Source organism: Rhinolophus sinicus, linkage group LG11, assembly GCF_036562045.2.
Source record: "Rhinolophus sinicus isolate RSC01 linkage group LG11, ASM3656204v1, whole genome shotgun sequence".
Lineage (NCBI taxonomy): Eukaryota > Metazoa > Chordata > Mammalia > Chiroptera > Rhinolophidae > Rhinolophus > Rhinolophus sinicus.
The window spans coordinates 40,511,583-40,532,068 of record NC_133760.1 but is presented as its reverse complement, the minus strand read 5'-3'; the positions used below and the strand labels follow the sequence as shown (position 1 = coordinate 40,532,068).

At 48.9% G+C, this 20,486-nt stretch overlaps 1 protein-coding gene across 4 annotated transcripts in view; it reads left to right on the top strand.

Annotated features, from left to right (window-relative positions):
* The window catches only part of NLRC5 (NLR family CARD domain containing 5), a 74,826-nt gene that overhangs the window by 15,431 nt on the left and 38,909 nt on the right, over positions 1 to 20,486 (top strand). For all 4 annotated transcript variants that reach the window (XR_012490165.1, XM_019754160.2, XM_019754173.2 and 1 more), the window contains exons 2-13: positions 4,461 to 4,629; positions 7,282 to 7,588; positions 8,403 to 8,462; positions 11,450 to 11,518; positions 12,719 to 14,393; positions 15,454 to 15,537; positions 15,672 to 15,755; positions 17,090 to 17,173; positions 17,288 to 17,377; positions 18,085 to 18,147; positions 19,609 to 19,674; positions 20,168 to 20,251. Coding sequence is in view for 3 of the 4 variants with exons in the window: in XM_019754160.2 (XP_019609719.2) it covers positions 7,294 to 7,588; positions 8,403 to 8,462; positions 11,450 to 11,518; positions 12,719 to 14,393; positions 15,454 to 15,537; positions 15,672 to 15,755; positions 17,090 to 17,173; positions 17,288 to 17,377; positions 18,085 to 18,147; positions 19,609 to 19,674; positions 20,168 to 20,251 (2,654 nt within the window). In the remaining variant the exon portion in view is untranslated. The remainder of the gene's footprint in view (positions 1 to 4,460; positions 4,630 to 7,281; positions 7,589 to 8,402; positions 8,463 to 11,449; positions 11,519 to 12,718; positions 14,394 to 15,453; positions 15,538 to 15,671; positions 15,756 to 17,089; positions 17,174 to 17,287; positions 17,378 to 18,084; positions 18,148 to 19,608; positions 19,675 to 20,167; positions 20,252 to 20,486) is intronic.

Below are 20,486 nucleotides of genomic sequence, written 5' to 3'. Positions count from 1 at the left end.
TTATAATGTGTCTTGGTGTGGGTCTGTTTGGGTTTATCTTGTTTGGGACTCTCTGGTGTGTTTTTTTAAAGATTTTATTGGGGAAGGGGAACAGGACTTTATTGGGGAACAGTGTGTACTTCCATGAGTTTTCCAAGTCAAGTTGTTGTCCTTTCAATCTTAGTTGTGGAGGGCGTAGATCAGCTCCAGTTCCAGTTGCTGCTGTTAGTTGCAGGGGGTGCAGCCCACCACCCTTTGCGGGAGTTGAACCGGCAACCTTGTGGTTGAGAAGATGCACTCCAACCAACTGAGCCGTCCGGGAGCTCAGTGGCAGCTCAGCTCAAGGTGCCATGTTCAATCTTAGTTATAGGGGGCGCAGCCCAGCATCCCTTGCGGGAGTCAAGGAGTCAAACCAGCAGCCTTGTGGTTAAGAGCCCACGCTCCAACCTACTGAGCCATCTGGCCACCCGGGAGCTGAGCGGCAGCTCATTGACTTCATTCTAGTTGCAGAGGGCGCAGCTCACTGGCCCAGGTGGGAATCAAACTGGCAACCCCGTTGCCCAGAGCTCACGTTCTAACCAACTAAGCCACCTGTCCACACCTCCGTAAGCATTCTTATAACCAGAGTTTTAAACTCTGTTTCTAGTAAGTTGGTTACCTCCATTTCGTTTAGTGGTGTGTTTTTTCTGTAGTTTTCTCCTGTTCTTTTATTTGGGACATATTTCTTTGTTTCCTCATTCTGGCTGCCTCTCTATGTTTGTTTCTATGTATTAAGTAGATCTCCTATGTCTCTCAGTCTTTGCTGGATGGCCTTATGTAATATGTGTCCTGTGTGGTCCAATGGTGCCGTCTTCCTGATCACCTGTGTGTGTGCTCCAGGAGTGTCCCTTGAGTGTTTTGTGTGTATTCTCGGGTTGTAGTTGAGCCCTGATTGCTTTTGGCATGCCAGTGGGTTGGATTGACTCTCAGGCTGACTGACTATGAAGATTGGCTATGCCCACAGTGTGTGAGCTGCTGTGTTGGGGCTGATTTCTCAGAGGAGGATTCGCCCCAGTGGGCTCTTGTGCCTGTTAAGACCATCTTTTGGGTGTGCCGCTTGTAGGGCTAATTGGGTAGTGCTCTGGTATGTTCTGAAGCCAACCTCTGGGTGTGTTGCTTCTGGTGCCTCTTAGGAAGGGTTGCTGTGCAGGCCAATTTCAGCCTTGTCTGTGACTAGCCCTGGGCTACCTGGTAGGAGCTACAAAGCTATATGTGGTTGGTTGCTGCCTGTGCTGGACCTGGAGGCATGTGGGGGTGGCCTTGCTGTGAACCAGGGCCAGCTACCAGAAGTATTGAGCCTGGCCCAGCTTAGCAAAAGGCCTAAGGCCTCCCTAGCCCTGTTCCCACCTGACGGCTGTCCATGAGACTCAGCCGCTGAAAGAGCTTTCCTGGGTGCACAGGCCAGATGGTTGACCTAGTGTTGAGAGTGCCCTAGGTGACGTAGCACCAGCTGGGAGGGGGGGGAGTCCCAGGGAGTCAGGGGGCATGGTTAATGCAGATTCAGTTCTTGCACCAGTGCCCAGCTTGTGACCACTTCACAAAATGCCCTGAGTCAGTCACCACTTGCCTCACTCTGGCAGATCCCTGACAGCCACTAAAGAGAGGCTACAGTGCCAGCTGGGGCTGACTGCCCACCACCAGAAGTTCCCTAGGCCACCTTGGGTCAGTCGTTGCTGTAAAAGGCTTCTGCAGCTTGTGGGGCAAGGCCGGCCACCCAGGAGCTGAGAGTGTTGCAGCGAAGCAGCACTAGCTGGGTGGGGTAGAGACCCAGGGCATCACCAAGGTGGTGCACATGTGCGGATTTTACCAGACCCATGCTGTGTCAGATTTGGTCCTTTGGGAGAGGGTTCAAAACATGAACAACTGTGCCTTCCTGTAGGCTACACATGAGGCAGCTCCACACAGCAGCTGTGCCTCCAGCTGTCCTTGAAGCCCCACAACTCAGTCTTTCCTCGTACGAGGCATGACGATTAAGTTCGCAAACTCATCCTAGAAAAGGTGCTACCTACCTCATTGCTGAATATCACTAGGGTCACCTTCAAAGTACCCCCTTCGGAAGCTATGCACTGACACCAGCACCTAGTCCACCCTTCAAAGCAATTTTGGAACTCTTTTTCTGGAATGGCCATCAGAGCTGTCCTCGTATTACCCTTGATGTCCTGAATGTCATCAAAATGTCTTCCTTTCAATATTTCCTTTATCTTCAGGTAAAGAAAGAAGTCATTGGGGGCCAGATCAGGTGAGTAGGGAGGGTGTTCCAATACAGCTATTTGTTTACTGGCTAAAAACTCCCTCACAGACAGTGCTGTGTGAGCTGGTGCATTGTCATGATGAATTGTTGGCGAAAAGTTCAGGTCATCTAACTTTTTCACGCAGCCTTTTCAGCACTTCCAAATAGTAAACTTGGTTAACTGTTTGTCCAGTTGGTACAAGTGCATTATGAATAAGCTCTCTGATGTAAAAAATGGTGAGCAATATTGTTGCAACTAGTTCGCGAACTTAATTGTCAGACCACATATATGTGCCATAGTTTTTAAAATTTGAATTTACTTGCTAGTATACTTTGGAGTTTTTTCACTTAGCGGAGTTTTTTCACTTAGCATAATGTTTTTGTGGTTAATCTATGTTGCCATATGTATTAGTAGTTTCTTCTTTTTATTGCTGAATCATATTCCATTGTGTAGATCTTCCATATTTTGTTTATCCATTCATGAGTTTTTGGATATTTGGATTGTTTTTGCTTTCTGGCTCTTATGAATAATGAACATTTGCATACACATTTCTGTGTGGATGTACATTTTCATTTCTCTTGGGTACAGGCCTAGGAGTGGAATTGCTGGGTTATATGACTCTATGTTTAACATTTTAAGGAATTGCCAAACTGTTTTTCAGCGAAGCTGCACGTTTTACATTCCCACCAGCAGTGTATAAAGTTCTTATTCCTCCATGTCTTCATCAGTGCTTGTTTTGTCTTCTTTATCACTGTAGCCATTCAATATGAGTGTGAAATGGTATCTGGTTGTACTTTTAATTTGCTCATACAGAAAATGTTAATTTCTTAATTAAAAATAATTCTTTAAATTTCAAACATATGTATTCCTATGTGTTTTAATGCTATGTATTTTTCCATATTTTTTCTCTCAATACCATTGATTAAGTGGTGACTTTTAAGTGAGTGTGAAGATAATTTGAACTCTTTTCCATTCCTTGGGTTGATTTTTCTGTTTATAATCCAGTACCATAAACTTCTAATGAAAGTCACTTTATAATACGCTTAATGTTTGGAAGCCTCGCTATTATTGCTTGCACCACCCAACAAACAGTCTTTGGCATAATTGCCTTTGTTTTTTTCTTTTAGCTAATTCGAACTTAAAATGTTTATTATGAAATATTTAAGACGCATGAACACTTATCATAGCTGCCCTTTTTTTCTCTAAACGACTGTTATAATTTTATCAAGTTTTCTGAAGCTAAATGCAACATGAGAGCGCCACCCTCCTCACCTAATTACCTCCCAAAGACCCCATCTTCAAATACCATGACACTGGGGATTTAGGCTTCAACATATGAATTGGCGGGAGGGGGGGGGTCAGGTTTAGGGGGGAAGGGCTTGCTCATGCCTCTCTTCATTCCTTCTGTTAGAATTTGACAATTTGTTTAAAAATATATCATTTATTACCCCCAGTACCTCCTCAACAAGACCTATTTTTTTCTGATTTCTAACTGCAGTACTTTTCTGTGTTATATTAGAATGTGCCCTACTTAGGTGGATGTAGCTAAAGTTCTGGAACTCTGTAGTTACTCTCCTCACACTTCATAGAGACACAGTCAGTGCGCACACTGATCTTTGGCCTTTCTTTTTCTTCCATGTACGTTTTAGCCATCTTTTTTTCTTGTTCATTCCGTCTTGTCGGGCAAGCGGTCTAAAGCTGTGTTCCACAGGCACTTGTACCAGAGTGTCCTTTTATTGTGCTCTTGGTGAGGCAGTGATTGATGCCTCTGGGTTTTCTTATTAAGAAGAATGTTTCCTCTCACTTGGTTAAAACCCACTTCATAATGTATTAAGAAAGAAGTTTGCAAATCCTACCCTTTCTGGCGTTGTGTTGGGAAAGGAAGTTGGCATCTGCGGTGAAGATAATTCCATTTTTCATCCCAGTAAATACGCTGTAGTAAGTCAGCCGGATTTGAAGGGCACACTGTAACACCACAAGTCACTGTAAAGTGAATATGCAAGTTGTAAGAGGGAGAGGGGCCTCCTCTGGGCCAGGTGTGGTAGGAGGTGACCCCAGAGAGGATTGAGCAGTGCGCTGTCCAGGGGACAGAAAGAGGTGGGGTCGGGGACGAACAGGATCTGTGCATCAAGGCAAGGGGACCGTGTCTGGGTCAGATGTCCCCAGACGTGTCTCTGGAGGCAGAAGTAAGGGCTGGTGGCTTTTTTGCAGCATTCCTGGATCGTGGAATAGTGGGAGAGCACCCTTCTCCTCTCTCCTTAACGGCCTGCCCTATGGAAACAACCTGCAAATCCAGCTCAAGGCACAGGACGTGGCCCAGGGACCCATGAGACCCTCTCCGGAGACACCCTAGAGCATCTATGATGAACCAGGAAGCCAAGTAGGTGATCTTTGCCCTTTGCCTCCTCTCTTTCCCTCTCATTCCTCCTTCACTCCACCTCATCCTGCCAAGACTGTTTCCTATCCAGATTTACCCCATTAGGCTGCTGCCAACACGACAGACCTACCCTTAGCCAGCATTCAGCATGAGAGTGAAAATCATCGGATGTAGAAAATCAGCAAGGGCCTGAGACGGCATCTAATCTATCCATTTCGTAGGTGGTGTGACCAAGACCCAGAAAGGGAAGAGACTTGCTCAAGGTCATACTATGAGTTTATTGGCTAGACTAGACTAGTTTATGCTGCAGTAACAACCTCCAAAGTCCCAATGTCTTATCACAACAAAGTTTATTTCCTGCTCCTACTTCTTGCCTATTGTGAATCAGCTGGGACCCCTGTTCCCCATTATCCTCTTTCCTGGACCCAGTCTAAAAAGGCAGCCAAGATCTGGAGTACTGCTGGTACCTGTGGTAGAGGAAGAGAACGCAGGGTGAATCACACATTTGCTTTTAAAACTTCTACACAGACAAGACACAGGTCATGCTTTAGCATATTTCATTGGCCAAAGCAAGTTTCGTGGCCATTTCCAATTTCAAGGGGGCAGGGAAGTGCAGTCCTCCGAAGGGCCTAGAAAGAGGCCAAAGAGAATACATGAGACTCAGTTACAGAGCTGGGACAGGAATGCTAGTCTCCTGACTCTGGGGAGGCTAGTCGCTGCCTCCAAGGCTGCTTCCCACAGAAGTCTCGATAATGACACAATGTGTCTTTCCTCCCAGGATGTTTATCCTTAAAGAGCTTGATGTTTTACCCCAAGGGGATAGAGCACCAATGATTTCTTAATGGGCAGCATGGACTTTGGACACTATACCCCAGAAAAGAAGCTGTGCCCCAGGCCATGGCCACATCCTCTTGCCAAGATCACACAAAGTTCAGGGACTTAGCCTTATCTGGCATCATCTAGGCTTCTAAGGAAATTTACTGGCTCAGGCGAAGAAATTTCAGTTTTGAGCCTGGCTCTGCCATGGATTTGCAGTATGACCTTGGGCACACCCTTTACCCTTACTGGGCCTTAGTCTTTCCATCTGTTCAGTAGGGATGGTGATCCCTGCCTACCCTATGGTTGTGAGCTTGTTTCATGAATTCTAAAGCTCCAGTTGGGGAGGGATGACCAGAGGGGAGTGGGGACACATATACAGTAGGTTTCTATTTGGAGACAAGGGAGCAGCTGGGGTCTGAACCCCAGGACACATTGTCCTTGCCCCAGCCTCTGGGAGTTAGTAAGACTGGCTCCTAGTGGGCCTCCCAGCCTTTTTAAAGTTAAAAATGGGGGTCTCTGGATGTGTCAAGATTAGATGAGATACATAAAGCATTTATAACAGTGCCTAACACATAGTAAGTGATTTCTGAGTGTTTGCTACTATTATTAAGAAAATAATACCAGAAAGTACATTTGGAAATATTATAGCATATTCCACTGTCTGACAACCAATTAGTTAACTAATCTTCAATTGCTGGACATTTAAGTTGCTTCCAATTTTTAACTATTATATTCTTTCAGGGCACAGCTTTGTAATTAAAATTTTTATGTACATCTATGATTGTTTCCTAAGGCTAGACTCCTTTAAATGTAATTGCTAAATCAAAGGGACCACATACTTTTTAGGCTTTTGCTATCTCAGTGCCTTATATTGGTATTCCCACCAGCAAGTTGTTTGAGAGTTCCAGTTTAGAGGGGAGAATTTGCTTAGAGAGAGGAGAGAAGGTTTGCATTAGCTAGGATTAGATTTCACTTTGATTATCAGAAAGCCCTAAATAACAGTGGTTTAAACAGAATAGAAGTGTATTTCCTTGTCACTTAATAGAAGTTCAAAGAGCGTCCAGAGCAGGCGGAAAGCTTCACCCTCCACCTTCCTCAGCACTGGCTTCCACCTCATGATCCAATATGGCTACCCAAGGTTCAGCCGTCATATTGGCATTCCAGCCAACAGGAAGAAAGAAATAAGAATATACAAGACTTCCACGTACATCCCATTGCCCAAAACTTAATTACATGGCTACATCTAACTGCAAGGTAGGCTGAGAAATAGAGTCTGTTCCAGGTGACCAGAGAACATTCAGGGGTTCTAGTAGTAGTAAGGAAGAAGGGGAGAACAGATTTGGGGGATAACTTGTCTCTGCCATGAGCTTAGCTCAGACGAAGAACATCACAAAAGGGTCCATGGAAACAAGAATGAAGAAAGCATCCTCAGGACACCATCTACAGGGAATGGACTGGACCATTCCAGAGCCAGGATACAGACACAGTTTGGGGGGTGGGGGATGTAGATACAGAAGAGGGAGGTTAATCTCTGGGACTGATCCCTGGGCAAAGGCATTGATCCCACTCCACAGAGAGGCCACTTGTCTGCCTAGTCTCTGCCCCTCAGATGTGGAGGGTGTGTTCTTGACTGCTCCCCTTGGCTTCTCCCAGCTGACTTGTCCCCCTACTCACCTGTCCTCAAGTTCACCTGTCCCCCAGCTCACCATCCCCCAGCTTACCTGCCTCCCAGCTCATTTGTCCCTAGCTCACCTGTCTCCAGTTCACCTGCCCCCCAGCTCACCTGTTCCCTAGCTCACCTGTTTCCCAGCTCACCTCCCTACCCTGTCCCTGCAGGTCCGGCTCCTCATGGACCCCATTAGCCTCCAGCTGGGTAAGAAGAACCTGTGGGGTTTGCTCGTGGGGCTTCTCAGCAAAGACCCAGAATGGCTGAGTGCCAAGGTGAAGTTCTTCCTCCCCAACGTGGACCTGGGCTGCGGGAATGCAGCCCTAGACCTCACACAGAAGGTCATCCTACAACTCAAGGAACTGCACAGCCAAGGTTCGGCCACGTGGCAGGAGTTCATCCACTGTGTGTGCATGGAGCTGGACGTGCCGCTCGAGCTGGAGGTGTTACTGCTGAGCACTTGGGGCCGTGGAGACGGTAAGGGCAGGCACGAGAGGGGCGAAGCAGCCTGCTAGAGGCCGTGTGTGAGGAGCCAGAGGTCCAGGAAAGGCCGGGACTGACCTAAATCACACAGAGACAGTGTGGCCAAGTAGCAACAAAAGTCCCTGTTTCTGGACACTTCCCAAAGCAAATTCCCTAATGCCACCAAATCCACTGGGGACTTGGAGGACTCTTTCCACCTGGTATCACGCCAGTTGCCTAGAGAGGCAGGATGCGTGGAGAGAAAGGACCAAGCGACTCCTTCCAGCCAGGAAATTCCAAATAGCCCATAATACCCAAGAGGTGTCTTCTTGCAATGTGGTCAGAAGCGGTCACAGGGAGAGCCCTCTGACCTCTACTGGTGGGCAGACAGATTGAATCAATTTGGTTCAGCGGGCGTTTCTTGGGTTCCTTGTGTTTACACAGCGCTGTGGGGAAGCAGTGAAAACTTGCTCAGCAACTCTGCCCCAGGCAGCGTGCAGGAAATGCAGTGGGTTCACCGTCTACACACGTGTGTATACACAGGTGCGTGCATGTGCACAAACCACGCACCTGTGTACGCATCTATAAACATATGTGCACACACATATATGTACATGCACAAACCTACACACACCCAGATTTCTGCCTCCAGCTGCCTTCATGGCTCACCACCACTTGTGCCCTCCACAGATCGCTGAGTGTAAACTTTACTTTTCCCTTGCTGGGGACCCACCTTGAGGAATGAGCCCTGAGTCACGTCAGGCCAGAGCTGGTCCCAGGAAATCCTACCACACTCCCACAGCATATTATACTCTCCCCTCTTTTTCAGAGCTTCCCAGTCATTTGGCAGCTGGGGAAGAACGCCAACCTGAATCTCAGCTCCACCAAGGTGAGGCCGGGGGTTGGGGAGCAGGAGGCGGGTGGTGGGTATGCCAAGTCCCCACGTCAAACGCAGAGGAGGCTGTTGGTGGTTGGTCACAGCCATTTCCCACAAGCCATCCTCCTCATCCCCTGACCCATTTGCACATGTCCCCTGCCCCTCACCATGGCTCCCAGCTCCCCCTCTGTGCCCCTCAAGGCTTTGACCTGTCCCAGGAGTCAAACCTGGAGCCTCCTGGGAGAGTCCAAATTGTCAGCCCTTGACACTGCCAGAATCCCTTATCTGGTTTCACTTGAAGAAGCCTTTTGTTTTCACTTCCCTGTCTCCAAACCTCAGGGCCTCATGCTCCAGCCCCCTAGACTCAGGCCCCTCACCATTTGGACACCTCGGGCCTTTCACTGGTCCATGGTTAGCCATCCATGGACACCCAGGGAGCCACTGATTGATTTTCGGTTGGAGCACAGAGGGGTCAACGATCAAATGGTGACCACCTCACCGATTCATGGACCACATTCTATTCTCAGAAACTTTTTTTTTTCTTTCTTTTATTTTTATGGTAGTCAAATACACACAACATAAAATTTACCATCTTAACCTTCCCCCCCATCTTAACCATTTTTAAGTGTACAGTTCAGTAGTATTAAATATACTCACATTCTACAATTGTCACCACCATCCATCTCCATAACTCTTTTCATCTTGTAAAACTGAAAACTCTATACCCATTAAACGATAACTCCCTGTTTAGCCCTCTCCCCAGCCCCTGGTAACCACCATGTTACTTTCTGTTTTTATGGTTTTTGACTAAGTTCCTATATAAGTGGTATCATTTTGTGACTGGCTTATTTCACTTAGTGTAATGTCTTCAAGGTTCATTCTTGTTGTAACATGTCAGAATTTTCTTCCTTTTTAAAGCTGAATAATATTCCAATGTATGTATATACCACATTTTGCTTATTTGAATATTTATCCACCGATAGATACTTGGATTGTTTCCACATTTCACCTATTGTGAATAATGCTACTATGAACATGGCTGAACAAATAGCTCTTCAAGACCCTACTTTCAATTGTTTTGAGTATATATTCAGAATTCAGCCTTAAGATAGTTCTATTTTTAACTTTTTTGAAGCGTACTTCTTTCCATAGCAGCTGCACCATTTTACATTCCTACCAACAATACACAAAGGTTCCAATTTCTCCACATCTTTGCCAACACTTAACTATTTTCTGTTTTTTGTTTTGTTTTGTTTTCAGTCGGCATGCTAATGGGTGTGAGGTGGTATTTCATTGCAGTTTTGATTTGCGTTGCCCTGGTGACTTGTGATGTTGAGCATCTTCTCGTGTGCTTATTGGCCATTTGTATGTCTTGTTTGGAGAACTGTCTGTTCAAATCCTTTGCCCATTTTTAAATCAGCTTGTTTGTTTTTGTTGTTGTTGAGTTTTAGGAGTTCTCTATATATTCTGGATGTTAATCCCTTATATATGTTTTGCAAATATTTTCTCTTGTTCTGTGGGTTGCCTTTTTACCCTGTAGACAGTGTCTTTTGCAGCACAAAAATTTTTAATTTTCATGAAGTCCAATTTGTCTATTTTTTCTTTTGTTACCTGTGCCTTTAGTATCCTACCCAAGAAATCATTGCCAAATCCAATGTAGTAAAGTTTTTGTTCTATGTTGTCTTCTACGAATTTTATTGTTTTAGGTCTTACATTAAGATCTTTGGTTCATTTTGAGTTACTTTTCATGGATGGTATTAATTAGGTAAGGACTCAACGTCATTCTTTTGCATGTGGATACCAGTTTTCCCAGCACCATTTGTTGAAAACACTGTCTTTTCCTCACTGAATGGTCTTGGCACCCTTGTCAAAAATTATTCACATGCAGAGGTTTATTTCTGGGCTCCCTATTCTATTCCATTGGTCTCTATGACTGTCTTTAGGCCAATACACACTGTTTTGACTACTGTAACTTTGTAGTAAGTTTTGAAATCAGGAAGTGTGAGTCCTCTAGTTTAGTTCTTCTTTTTCAAGGGTGCTTTGGCTATGTGAGGTAGCTTGAGATTCTATACGAATTTTAGGATGGGTTTTCTATTTGTGCAAAAAAAAAAAGTCATTGGGATTCTGAAAAGGATTGTATCTGCAGGGAACCTGTAGATTGCTTTGGGTGGTGTGGACATTTTAACAATATTAAGTCTTCTAATCCATGAAAATGGGATGTGTTTCTATTTATATCTTCTTTAATTTCTTTCATCAATGTTTTGTAGTTTTCACTGTACAGATGTTTCACCTCCTTTGTTAAGTTAATTCCTGAGTATTTTGTTCTTTTCGATGCTATTGTAAATGGAATTGTTTTTGTAATTTCCTTTTCAGATTGTTTATTATTTGTGTATAGAAATGCAGCCAACTGATTTTTTCATGTTAATGTTGTATCCTGTTACTTTGCTGAATTCATTTATTAGTTCTAAAAGAGGCTTTTTGTGGAGTCTTTAGGGTTTTCTACACATAAGACCCTATCATCTACAAACAGAAGCAGTTTTACTTCTCCTTTTCTAGCTGGTTCCTTTTTATTTATTTTTCTTGCCTAATTGCTCTGGCTAGAACTTCCGGTACTGTGGTGAAAGCAGGCATCCTTGTCTTGTCCTGAACTTAATGGAAAAGCTTTCAGTCTTTTACAATATAGTATGATGTTCACAGTGGGTTCAGAACCATTATTTCTATAGATGTATGGACTTTTTTCTTTCAGGCGTACATGGCAGTAAAATCAGACTTTCACAGAAAGCATCTACCCTATAAACCCAGCTCCCCAGCAAATCAAAACTGTTTGTCCTGGTCCCCGGTCCCTTCTAGCCCTTCTCATTGAGCTGTCTTCACTCAGTTCCTAAGTGGGGATACACTTGTCTGCCTGCTGCCTGTTTGTGGATTGGAGTTCCCTGAAGGTGCTGGGTTCCTCCTCAGCCCCCAAACCTCACCCCTTACTCTTTCTGCATTCTTTGCAGGCCTCAAGCGGCCTCATCAGAGCTGTGGGTCCTCACCCCGCCCAAAGCAGTACAAGAAGCAGCAGCGAGGTGGGTACCAAGGTGGGGAGGGACTCAAACATAGGGATTGGATTGCCTGGAGGCCAGGACACAGATACTGGACTCTGTCCCCTGCTAACAAGCCTTCAAGGGCCTAGGGACTCTTGTATTCCAAGCTTCCATGAAAGGATTGGAAGTCCTGAGTGGGTGGAGGAGAGGGCTGAGTCTGGCAAGGAGAGGCCTCCCGTAACAGGCCACAAGAGGGCTTTTCCAGAGATGGCTCAGCTGAAAAAGCTAGAAGTATCCCAGTAGGTTGCTGCTTCATCATCCAGCCTCTTACAGCGAGCGACACCTCATGTCCTGAGGGTTAAGGGGGCCCCAGAGAGGTGACCAGCATTACCTCAGGCCTAGGACCTCATTGGCCAGTTTAATGGTGAACAGGATACCAGGGAGACACTCCTTCAGCCAAGGCAGAAGCCCTTAGGGGCCCATGGAGACACATAGGGGCTGCTGAAGACCAGCCAGGCCAAGGGGAGTAAAGGAGACAAGAGGAGAAAGAGAGAACTCGCCTCTCTACCTGTTGTCCAGAAGACTCCTTGTTCTCGACCAGTTGTCCCAACCCCCATGGCCATAGCCAGAGCATTCACAGGCAGTCAGAGGATTCACATTGCTATAATATATACCTCTGCCTCAGGCCCCCCAGCGGGGGGCTCCCAGCGTCCCCCAACAGTGGCTCCAGTCCTTTCCCAAGATCTCCCAATGAGCCAGCAATTAAAATGTCAGGACCTGGCACCATAGGGGCCCAACACCCACAGTTCTGATGAGTCCGTGCTTGGGCCTACAGGTTGTTAGCTCTCGGGGCATTGCAGAACCGAAATATTGGGGAGGGGCACAGTTCACTCAGATATCCCAGTAAGAGATTATTCCCATAAGATGTTGCAGAGGAAGTACTCTTTTTCCCCTCCCTCATCTTAGGGAAAACTTGACATCACCCGGTTGCTATAAAACAGAGCCATGATCCACACTTGCTCATTCAGACTGCCCTGCGTGAATGGCTGCCAGAACCTCTGCTTCTGTAGCACCAATTCCTTCTAGGGATTTGGGTGGCACAAGGGCCCCTGTGTGCCCTTGTCTCTCCCCGCTCATACATCCACAGCTGAGGCTACAGACACCCCACAGCCAGTACTGGGGTGAGGCAATCTGGGGGCCGGGAGGCCTCACGCCCTCATGCCATCTCCATACCCCCTGCAGAGCTGGCCAAGCAGTACCTGCAGCTTCTGAGGACTTCTGCCCAGCAGCACTATAGCAGCAAGCTTTCTGGGCCAGGGCAACCCCTCACCTTCCACCAGGCCTACGTCCCCCCAATCCTGCAATGGGGCCGAGCCACAGCACCCTTCGACACTCAGGAGGGGGCCATTATGGGGAGCTCCAAGGCAGAAGATGGCGCCGACATGAGTATCCGGGACCTCTTCAACACGAGGGCTGACAAGGGCTCACGCGTGATGGTGCTCCTGGGAAAGGCCGGCATGGGCAAAACCACGCTGGCCCACCGGCTACGCCAGAAGTGGGCTGATGGCCAGCTGGACCGCTTCCAGGCCCTGTTCCTTTTTGAATTCCGCCACCTCAATCTGATTACGGGTCTCTTGACGCTGCCCCAGCTCCTTTTTGATGTGTATCTGAGCCCTGAGGCGGGCCCCGAGGCTGTCTTCCAGTACCTGGAAGAGAATGCTAATGGTGTCCTGCTCATCTTTGATGGGCTGGAGGAGGCCCTCCACCCCTATTCCAGCAAGGAGACTGTAGGTCCCGAAGCCCCAGGTCCAGCCCTCACCCTCTTCTCCGGCCTCTGCCGTGGGACCCTCCTGCCCGGCTGCTGGGTCATGGTTACTTCCCGTCCAGGGAAGCTGCCAGCTTGCCTGCCCACAGAGGCAGCCACCGTCCACATGTGGGGTTTTGATGGGCCGCGGGTGGAGAAGTACATGGGCTGCTTCTTCAAGGACCGGCCGTCCCAGGAAGCAGCCCTAGCAGAGCTGCGAGCAAACAGACATCTCCGGAGCATGTGTGCGGTGCCTGCCCTGTGCCGAGTCGCCTGCCTCTGCCTCCACCATCTGCTCCCAGGCAGCTCTCCAGGCCAGTCCTCAGCCCTCCTGCTCACTGTGACTCAGAACTATGTGCAGATGGTGCTTGCCCTCAGCCCCTCTGGGTACCTGGATGCTGAGTCCCTGCTGGGACTCGGTGAGATAGCCCTGAGGGGCCTGGAGACCGGGAAGGTTATCTTCTCTACAGAAGACATTGCTTCATCCATCATGGCCTTCGGGACTTCCCTCGGCCTGTTGAACTCCTTCTGCGTCTGCACAGGCCCTGGGCACCAGGAGGAAGGCTTTGCCTTCACCCACCTCAGCCTGCAGGAGTTTCTTGCTGCCCTGCACCTGATGGCCAGCCCCAAGGTGGACAAAGATACACTCACCCGCTATGTCACCCTCAATTCTCGCTGGCTGCTGCGGACCAAAGCTAGACTGTGCCTCTTAGACCACCTCTCCACCTTCCTGGCGGGTCTGGCATCCCGCGCCTGCCGTCCCTTCCTCAGCCAGCTGACACAGCAGGATCAGGTGTGGGTGGGCACTAAGCAGGCTGCCGTCATTCAGGCATTGAGGAAGTTGGCCACCCGCAGGCATACGGGACCAAAGGTTGTTGAGCTATGTCACTGTGTGGGTGAGACCCAGGAGCCTGAGCTGGCTGGTCTCATGGCCCAAAGCCTCCCCTACCAACTTCCCTTCCACAATTTCCCATTGACCTACGCTGACCTGGCTGCCCTCACCAACATCCTGGGGCACAGGGATGCCCCTATCCACCTGGATTTTGAGGGCTGCCCCCTGGAGTCCCGCTGCCCTGAGGCCCTGGCAGGCTGTGGGCAGGTGGAGAATCTCAGGTAAGAGGAAGGGCAGGGCAGGAGCGGGAAGGACCAGGGAGGGAACTGGGCTCCTGAGAGAGTAGAGAGTCTGGCAGCCTCCTGCTGAGGGAGACTGGGTAAGAAATACCAGAGCAGGTAGGCCCTTTCAGCATCCTCGTCTGTGACAGAGTGAGGAAGCTCCATGCCTCACCAGGACCCCTGGGGTCCAGTCAGATCTCCTCTTGTCGTGGCTTCTGACTCGCAGTCTGTCCTCTCAGTCATGGGCTGGAACCCGTGATCCAAGCTGTGCTGCTAGAGGCTCTTTAACTTCCGGCAGGTTATCTAACCTCTCAGCCTGAGTTCCTTCATCCCTAAAATGAATCAATAATAATACCTACTTCATAGGGTTGTTGCAAGAATGAGATGAGATAATGCATAAAAAGCACTTCTTAGCACAGTTCCTGGTACACAGTGAAGGCTCAATATGTGTAGTAGCTAGAGAGAAGGCTAGACTGCAGTAACAAAGACCCCCCCATGCCCTCAAACGTATAGTGGATTAAATAATGTATCATTTTATTTCACTCTCATGGAAGACTCAGAGTCCAGGTCAGTGGGAGGGCTCAACTCCAACTGGTCGTGCAGGTCCCTTCCATTGTTGCCCTGTCATCGACTTGGGCATCTTGAGCTGCGTGGTCAAAGTTGGGTCATGGGCATGTCTGTGATCTAGCTTGGGGGAAGGGAAAGAGAGATCATGGATTAGACACAACAAATATGTTAAAGCTCAGTCCTAGTCACGTGGTGAGAACATAGTCATATGGCCACACTGAGCTGCAAGGGAGGCTGGGAAATGCCATCTCAGGCTGGGAAACCATGTTCCCAATTATATATAGATCTACAAGTGCAGAATGGGTTTCAGTGGACACTTAGCAGTCTCCATAATATGGATTTGTTACTCCTACCACCATTACAACAGCAACAACTGTGACTAATACTATTAGCATGACCGTATTCAGTTCCATCTGTCAGAGGAGGGGGAGGTCATGACCTGTAAGCCCTGCCCAGAATTGATCCTCTGCCATTTTGCCTCTTCCTGTGGCAGCTTTAAGAGCAGGAAGTGTGGAGATGCCTTTGCAGAAGCCCTCTCCAGGAGCTTGCCAACAATGGGGAGCCTGAAGAAGCTGGGGTGAGCCAGGGCTTGGAACCAAGAGGGATCCTCAGCCAGGAATGTCTGGAACTCTCCTCCCTTCCCTCAACCCTACACAGGGCAGATTCCGGGCCTACCCCTTCCCCTCGCCATTTCTCTTGCTTACCCTGCAGGTTAACAGGAAGTAAGATCACTGCCCGAGGCATCAACCACCTGGTGCAGGCTTTGCCCCTCTGTCCACACCTGGAAGAGGTCAGGTGAGTGATCTCCGGGGGGCTCACTGGCTGGGGGAAGAGGTCACTGCACAGGTCTTGAATGTTCTTCGAGGATCTGACCGGTAGGTTTTCAATGACTCATAACGGCAGCATCAGTCCGAGAACTGGGCCGGGCTGGATCCAAACAAAGGCCCAAGAGCAATGCTTCTCTCCACTATTCTGGGCCATCTTGAAGAAGCTTGAGTTTTGAGGCCCCCTTCCCTCTTTCTGTGACCCTGAGAGAAGGCACGGCAGTGTATGGGCGGGTGGTGGGCACTGTGGGTACCCGTAAACGCATGAAACACACACATACCTTCATATTCGTGCAAATAGGTATGCACACTTGCCCTTGTCCGCTCACCTACGTGTATGTCTCACATACATGCACATCCATAGGTGTGCACGTGTGCAGGACACATGTGTGCACACTCAGATCCACATACACGTCTAAGTACATATTCACAAATACAGTCCTGCTCTGTGTCTGATGAGTGGCCTGAGCAGGGCAAGGCCCAGGTGCCTCTGTGGCAGCTCACTGGCAGAGCCACCGCTAGCTGGCACCTGTGTGACATTTAGGACACGCACCCCGTCATCCTGGTAGAGGCAGCCCTGCACTAGAGGGCACCGCTTGCTGAACGGAGCATTAGCTGGCCCCCAGCTCTGCTCTGTCCCTTCTGCTCAGTGTCTGTGCACGATCACGCTAGGTGAGGGGAGAAACGATTAAGGCCACTCTTCAATAATCAGGAAAGAAATGTAACTGTCGAGGATTCAGTATTTCCTGACTGTTTTCCTGACTGGAGTGATCCCGTGCAACGTGCCCTCGCACACTTCAGGTCTTCTCTCCCTCCAGCGAGGAACCCAGGCAGGGCTGGGTTGTGGACTCCATTTGACAGGCGGGGAATGTGAGATCAGAAAGCAATGTGCTTGGCCTAGGGCTCTGGGTGAGTCGGGAAGCAGCACCTTCTGCATCCCAGGCTAGACTGCTCGTCACCTGGGAGCCAAAAGGCCCTGATCAACGTGGGCCCCAGGCGTATTCCACACATGGGCCTGAGAGCAGAGTGCTGGGTGTCCTCCTCCCACCTCATGAGACCGTCATAGTCCACTGTCTGGATCCTTTGGGCCACCAGGCAGGAACTCCCCCATAGGGACTGAATGGGAACAGAAGTGAGGCCAGCAAAGGGTCTTTCCTCCTAGCTGGGCCTGTTGGATACCATGGAGCAGGTCACCAACTCCTGCTGAGCCCGTCTTGTGTCTCCTCCATGCTTGTCACCTGCCAACTGGGGCTTCTAAGTGCCCCCACCCCAGGGCTGAGGGATTGGGCTTTGTTCTCCCTGCAGCTTTCAGGACAACCAGCTCAAGGACCAGGAAGTACTGGACATCGTGGACGTCCTCCCTCTCCTGCCGCGGCTCCAGAAGCTTGAGTAAGCTAGCTTCCCACCACCCCTACCTGCGTCACCCTCTTCCCTTGGAGAGCAAAGGTCTGGGGCCCATGACATAGGGGACGCACTCCTGACTCCTTTGCCACAATCACGCAGCCTGAGCCGCAACAATGTCTCCATGTCGACCCTACTCTGCTTGACAAAGGTGGCAGTCGCCTGTCCTACCATCAGGACGCTGCAAGTCAGGTGAGCAGGAGTGGGAGCCTGGTCTTCAGGGTCTTGAGAAATGGGGAGGGGATGGGAAAAGGAGGAAGACCCTAGTTTGCAACATTTACGTGCTTGAGTCTGTTGTATTCAGCTCAATATGTCCAGAGCCTAGCTCACACCTGGCACCTGGTACTCAACAAGTAGTGAATGAATGGAAAGATGGATGGATGGATGGATGGATGGATGGATGGATGGATGGATGGATGGATGGATGGATGGATGGAAGGATGGATAGATGGATGGATGGAAGACTGAATGAACGAACTGACAGAGAAATGAAGGAATGAATCAACAAATCTAAGAAGCACCGGTATTGCTGAAGGATTGAGCCATTTGTCGCTCTCCTTAGTGCTGAAGTAGCGTTGCCTGTTTGGATCACGGGATAGGTTAAGTGCTAAGCCTCTTAATCCTAAAACACGGTAACACCTATAAAATCCCTCAGCGTTCTTAATTTTTATTGTCTTTCTTGTAAAAGTTGTTTTCCTGACTTTCTGAAACACTCAGGATTCATCAAACAATGACATGGTCACAATTTCACATGTCTGATCTGGAGCGCTCTTTCTTGCCAGTTCTATTGTTCCTCTCAGCTTTCTCTGGCTGTTTGGGGCAGCAAGGGGTGCGCAGGTAGGGGGTGATAGGCTGCTTTCCAGGCCACGGGTTTCATGGCTCTGTGTCTGGCCCTGCAGGAATGCGGACCTCATCTTCCTTCTCTCCCCGCCGCCCGTGGAGACAGCTGCAGAGATACGAGGGTAAGAAGTTAGGGAGGGAGTGGGTCTGGGCTCATCCTGAGAAGTGATCTGGGCTCAGGCAGTTGTGGGGGGAAAGATGGCTAAGGGAACTTAGGAAGAGTTGGATGTGGGGATTCTTCTTGCTGCTGCTGCCCTGAGAAATGACTTACTTCTCGAGTTGGCAAAGGCCTTTGGCTTCCCCGGGTGTCTCTGAGCCACATCTGGCTCCCGTGATGAGGGAGTATCCCAAGGTCTCAGAGGGAGTCAGAGCCTTAGGGAGGGCATGAAGATACTGTTAGGTTGGCATTACTGTGCAAGGAAAACCTTTCTAACTGGAAAAAAAAGGAAGGCAGTTACGGCACCGACAGCTTAGAGTTGTTCTAAGAATTAAATGAATTAATATATTTAAAGTGCTTAGAACATCGCTGGCATCCAGTTGGCACCTGAGTGCTGACTATGCCAGCCTTGCATGAATGCCAGCTTGGTCAGGCCTCGATGGGCAAAGAAAGGGAAGCTGCCTTCCCATGAAAGAACGTTCCAGTTGTGCTTCCCCACACACACACCCTCTCAGCTGAGACTCAGAGACAGGTGAAGGTGTACGTCCTTGAGCAAGTCCTTTCCCTGCTCTGAGCCTCAGTGTTTTCACCCATACAATGATTCGGTAGGACCACTGTCCTTTTACCTTCTGACTTTCTGGAGCTGTGCTGCCCAACATAATAGCTACATGTGGCTATTTACATTTAAATTAAGTAAAATTAAGTAAAATGGACATTTCCGTTCATTAGTCACATTAGCCACATTTCAGGTACTCAATCGCCATGGGAAGCTAGTGGAAGGCCATGGCTCCCAAAGTGGATGGCGCAGATACAAAACATTTCCATCACCGCAGAAAGTTCTGTTGCACAGCACTGATCTTGTAGTCTGTGAAAACCTAGCTCACAATGTCCCACGTTCTCTGCAGTCCCTAGCCATTGCCTGGCCCAGTGGAAGAGAGCCTGGAGGTGCCCTGGCTTCCCATAGCCTGGACCCACATACCCCGGCCTTCTGAACCAGAGACGGCACATCTACAAATGGACACTGTTGCATCTTAGCTAATAGCTGCTGCTTTTTACTTAGCCTCAATTTTGTGCCTGTGGTGGGCCCTTGATCATATATCAACTTACATTCAATCTTACATTCACTCTGTGTGTTAGATGTTATCATTCCATTTTAGAAAAGAGAAAATGGAGGCTCAGAGGGGTGGAGTGACTTGTCCAAGGCCACACAGCTATATATGGCAGAGCCAGAATTTGAATAAATATTCCATTTGACCTCAAACCTTTTGCTCCTGCTGCTTTGCTGAATAGGGCCTTCAGCACCTTCAAGTAACCATCTTTGTCACTTATTCACTGTGGGTCATGCTAAAGCGTCTTCAGCCCCTGGAACCCAAGAGAAGAGCCTGGATTTCTGAGCCCAGATCAATGTTGCATTTGTTCTTGCCAGAGCCCCAGACCTACAGGAAAATGCCAGCCAGAGGGAAGAGGTTCAGAGCAGAAGCCTGGCACTCAGGTACCTCAGTGGGATCCATTGCCTTAAGGGGTGGGATGTGATATCGGGGGAGGGTACCTTTCCAGAAGAGGTAGAGCAGGGGCAGGGAGGAAGGACAAAGGGAAAAGCCGACATGGGGCAGAGAAAGGATATGGATAACCCATCCTGGACTGAAGAAGGAACATCTGGCATAACAACAGAATAATGGCTATCATTTAATGGATCCTTGCTACGGGCTTGGCACTATGGTATTTTATATCCATTACCTCATGGTAATTCTTTTGAAAACGCTGCAAAGTACACATTATTCGCAGTTGATAGAGGAGGAAGCTGAGTCTCAGATAGGTTAAGTGCCTTGCCCAAGATTGCCCAGCTACTGAGAAGCAGGGCCAGGATTCGACCTCGGTACGTCAACCTTCTGGTTCTCCCAGCTCCCACGCCTGGCCGCAGGGCTAGGACCAAGGGGAGACATAGTGTCGCTTCTTGCCCTGAGCCCGTATGTCCCCCACCCCAGGCTGCAGAAGTGTCAGCTCACAGTCAGTGATGTGGAGATGCTCATAGTCCAGCTCCGGGAAGGCCCTCACCTGGACGAAGTAGAGTGAGTACCATGAGAAGCCTGGGGCAGGAGACAGGAGGGGAGGGCAGGGCAGTGTAGGAAGGGCCTCAGCTTTGGGTGCACGGTGTGGGGAAGGGCATGCTGCCTGGCGAAGAATGAGGGGGAATCAGATTGTTGTAACAGCGACCACTGTTTAGCACTGCCCTGTACCAGGTGTATTTACATTATCCTCTCATTTAATCCTCACATCTCTATGACGTAAGTGCTGTTACTATGC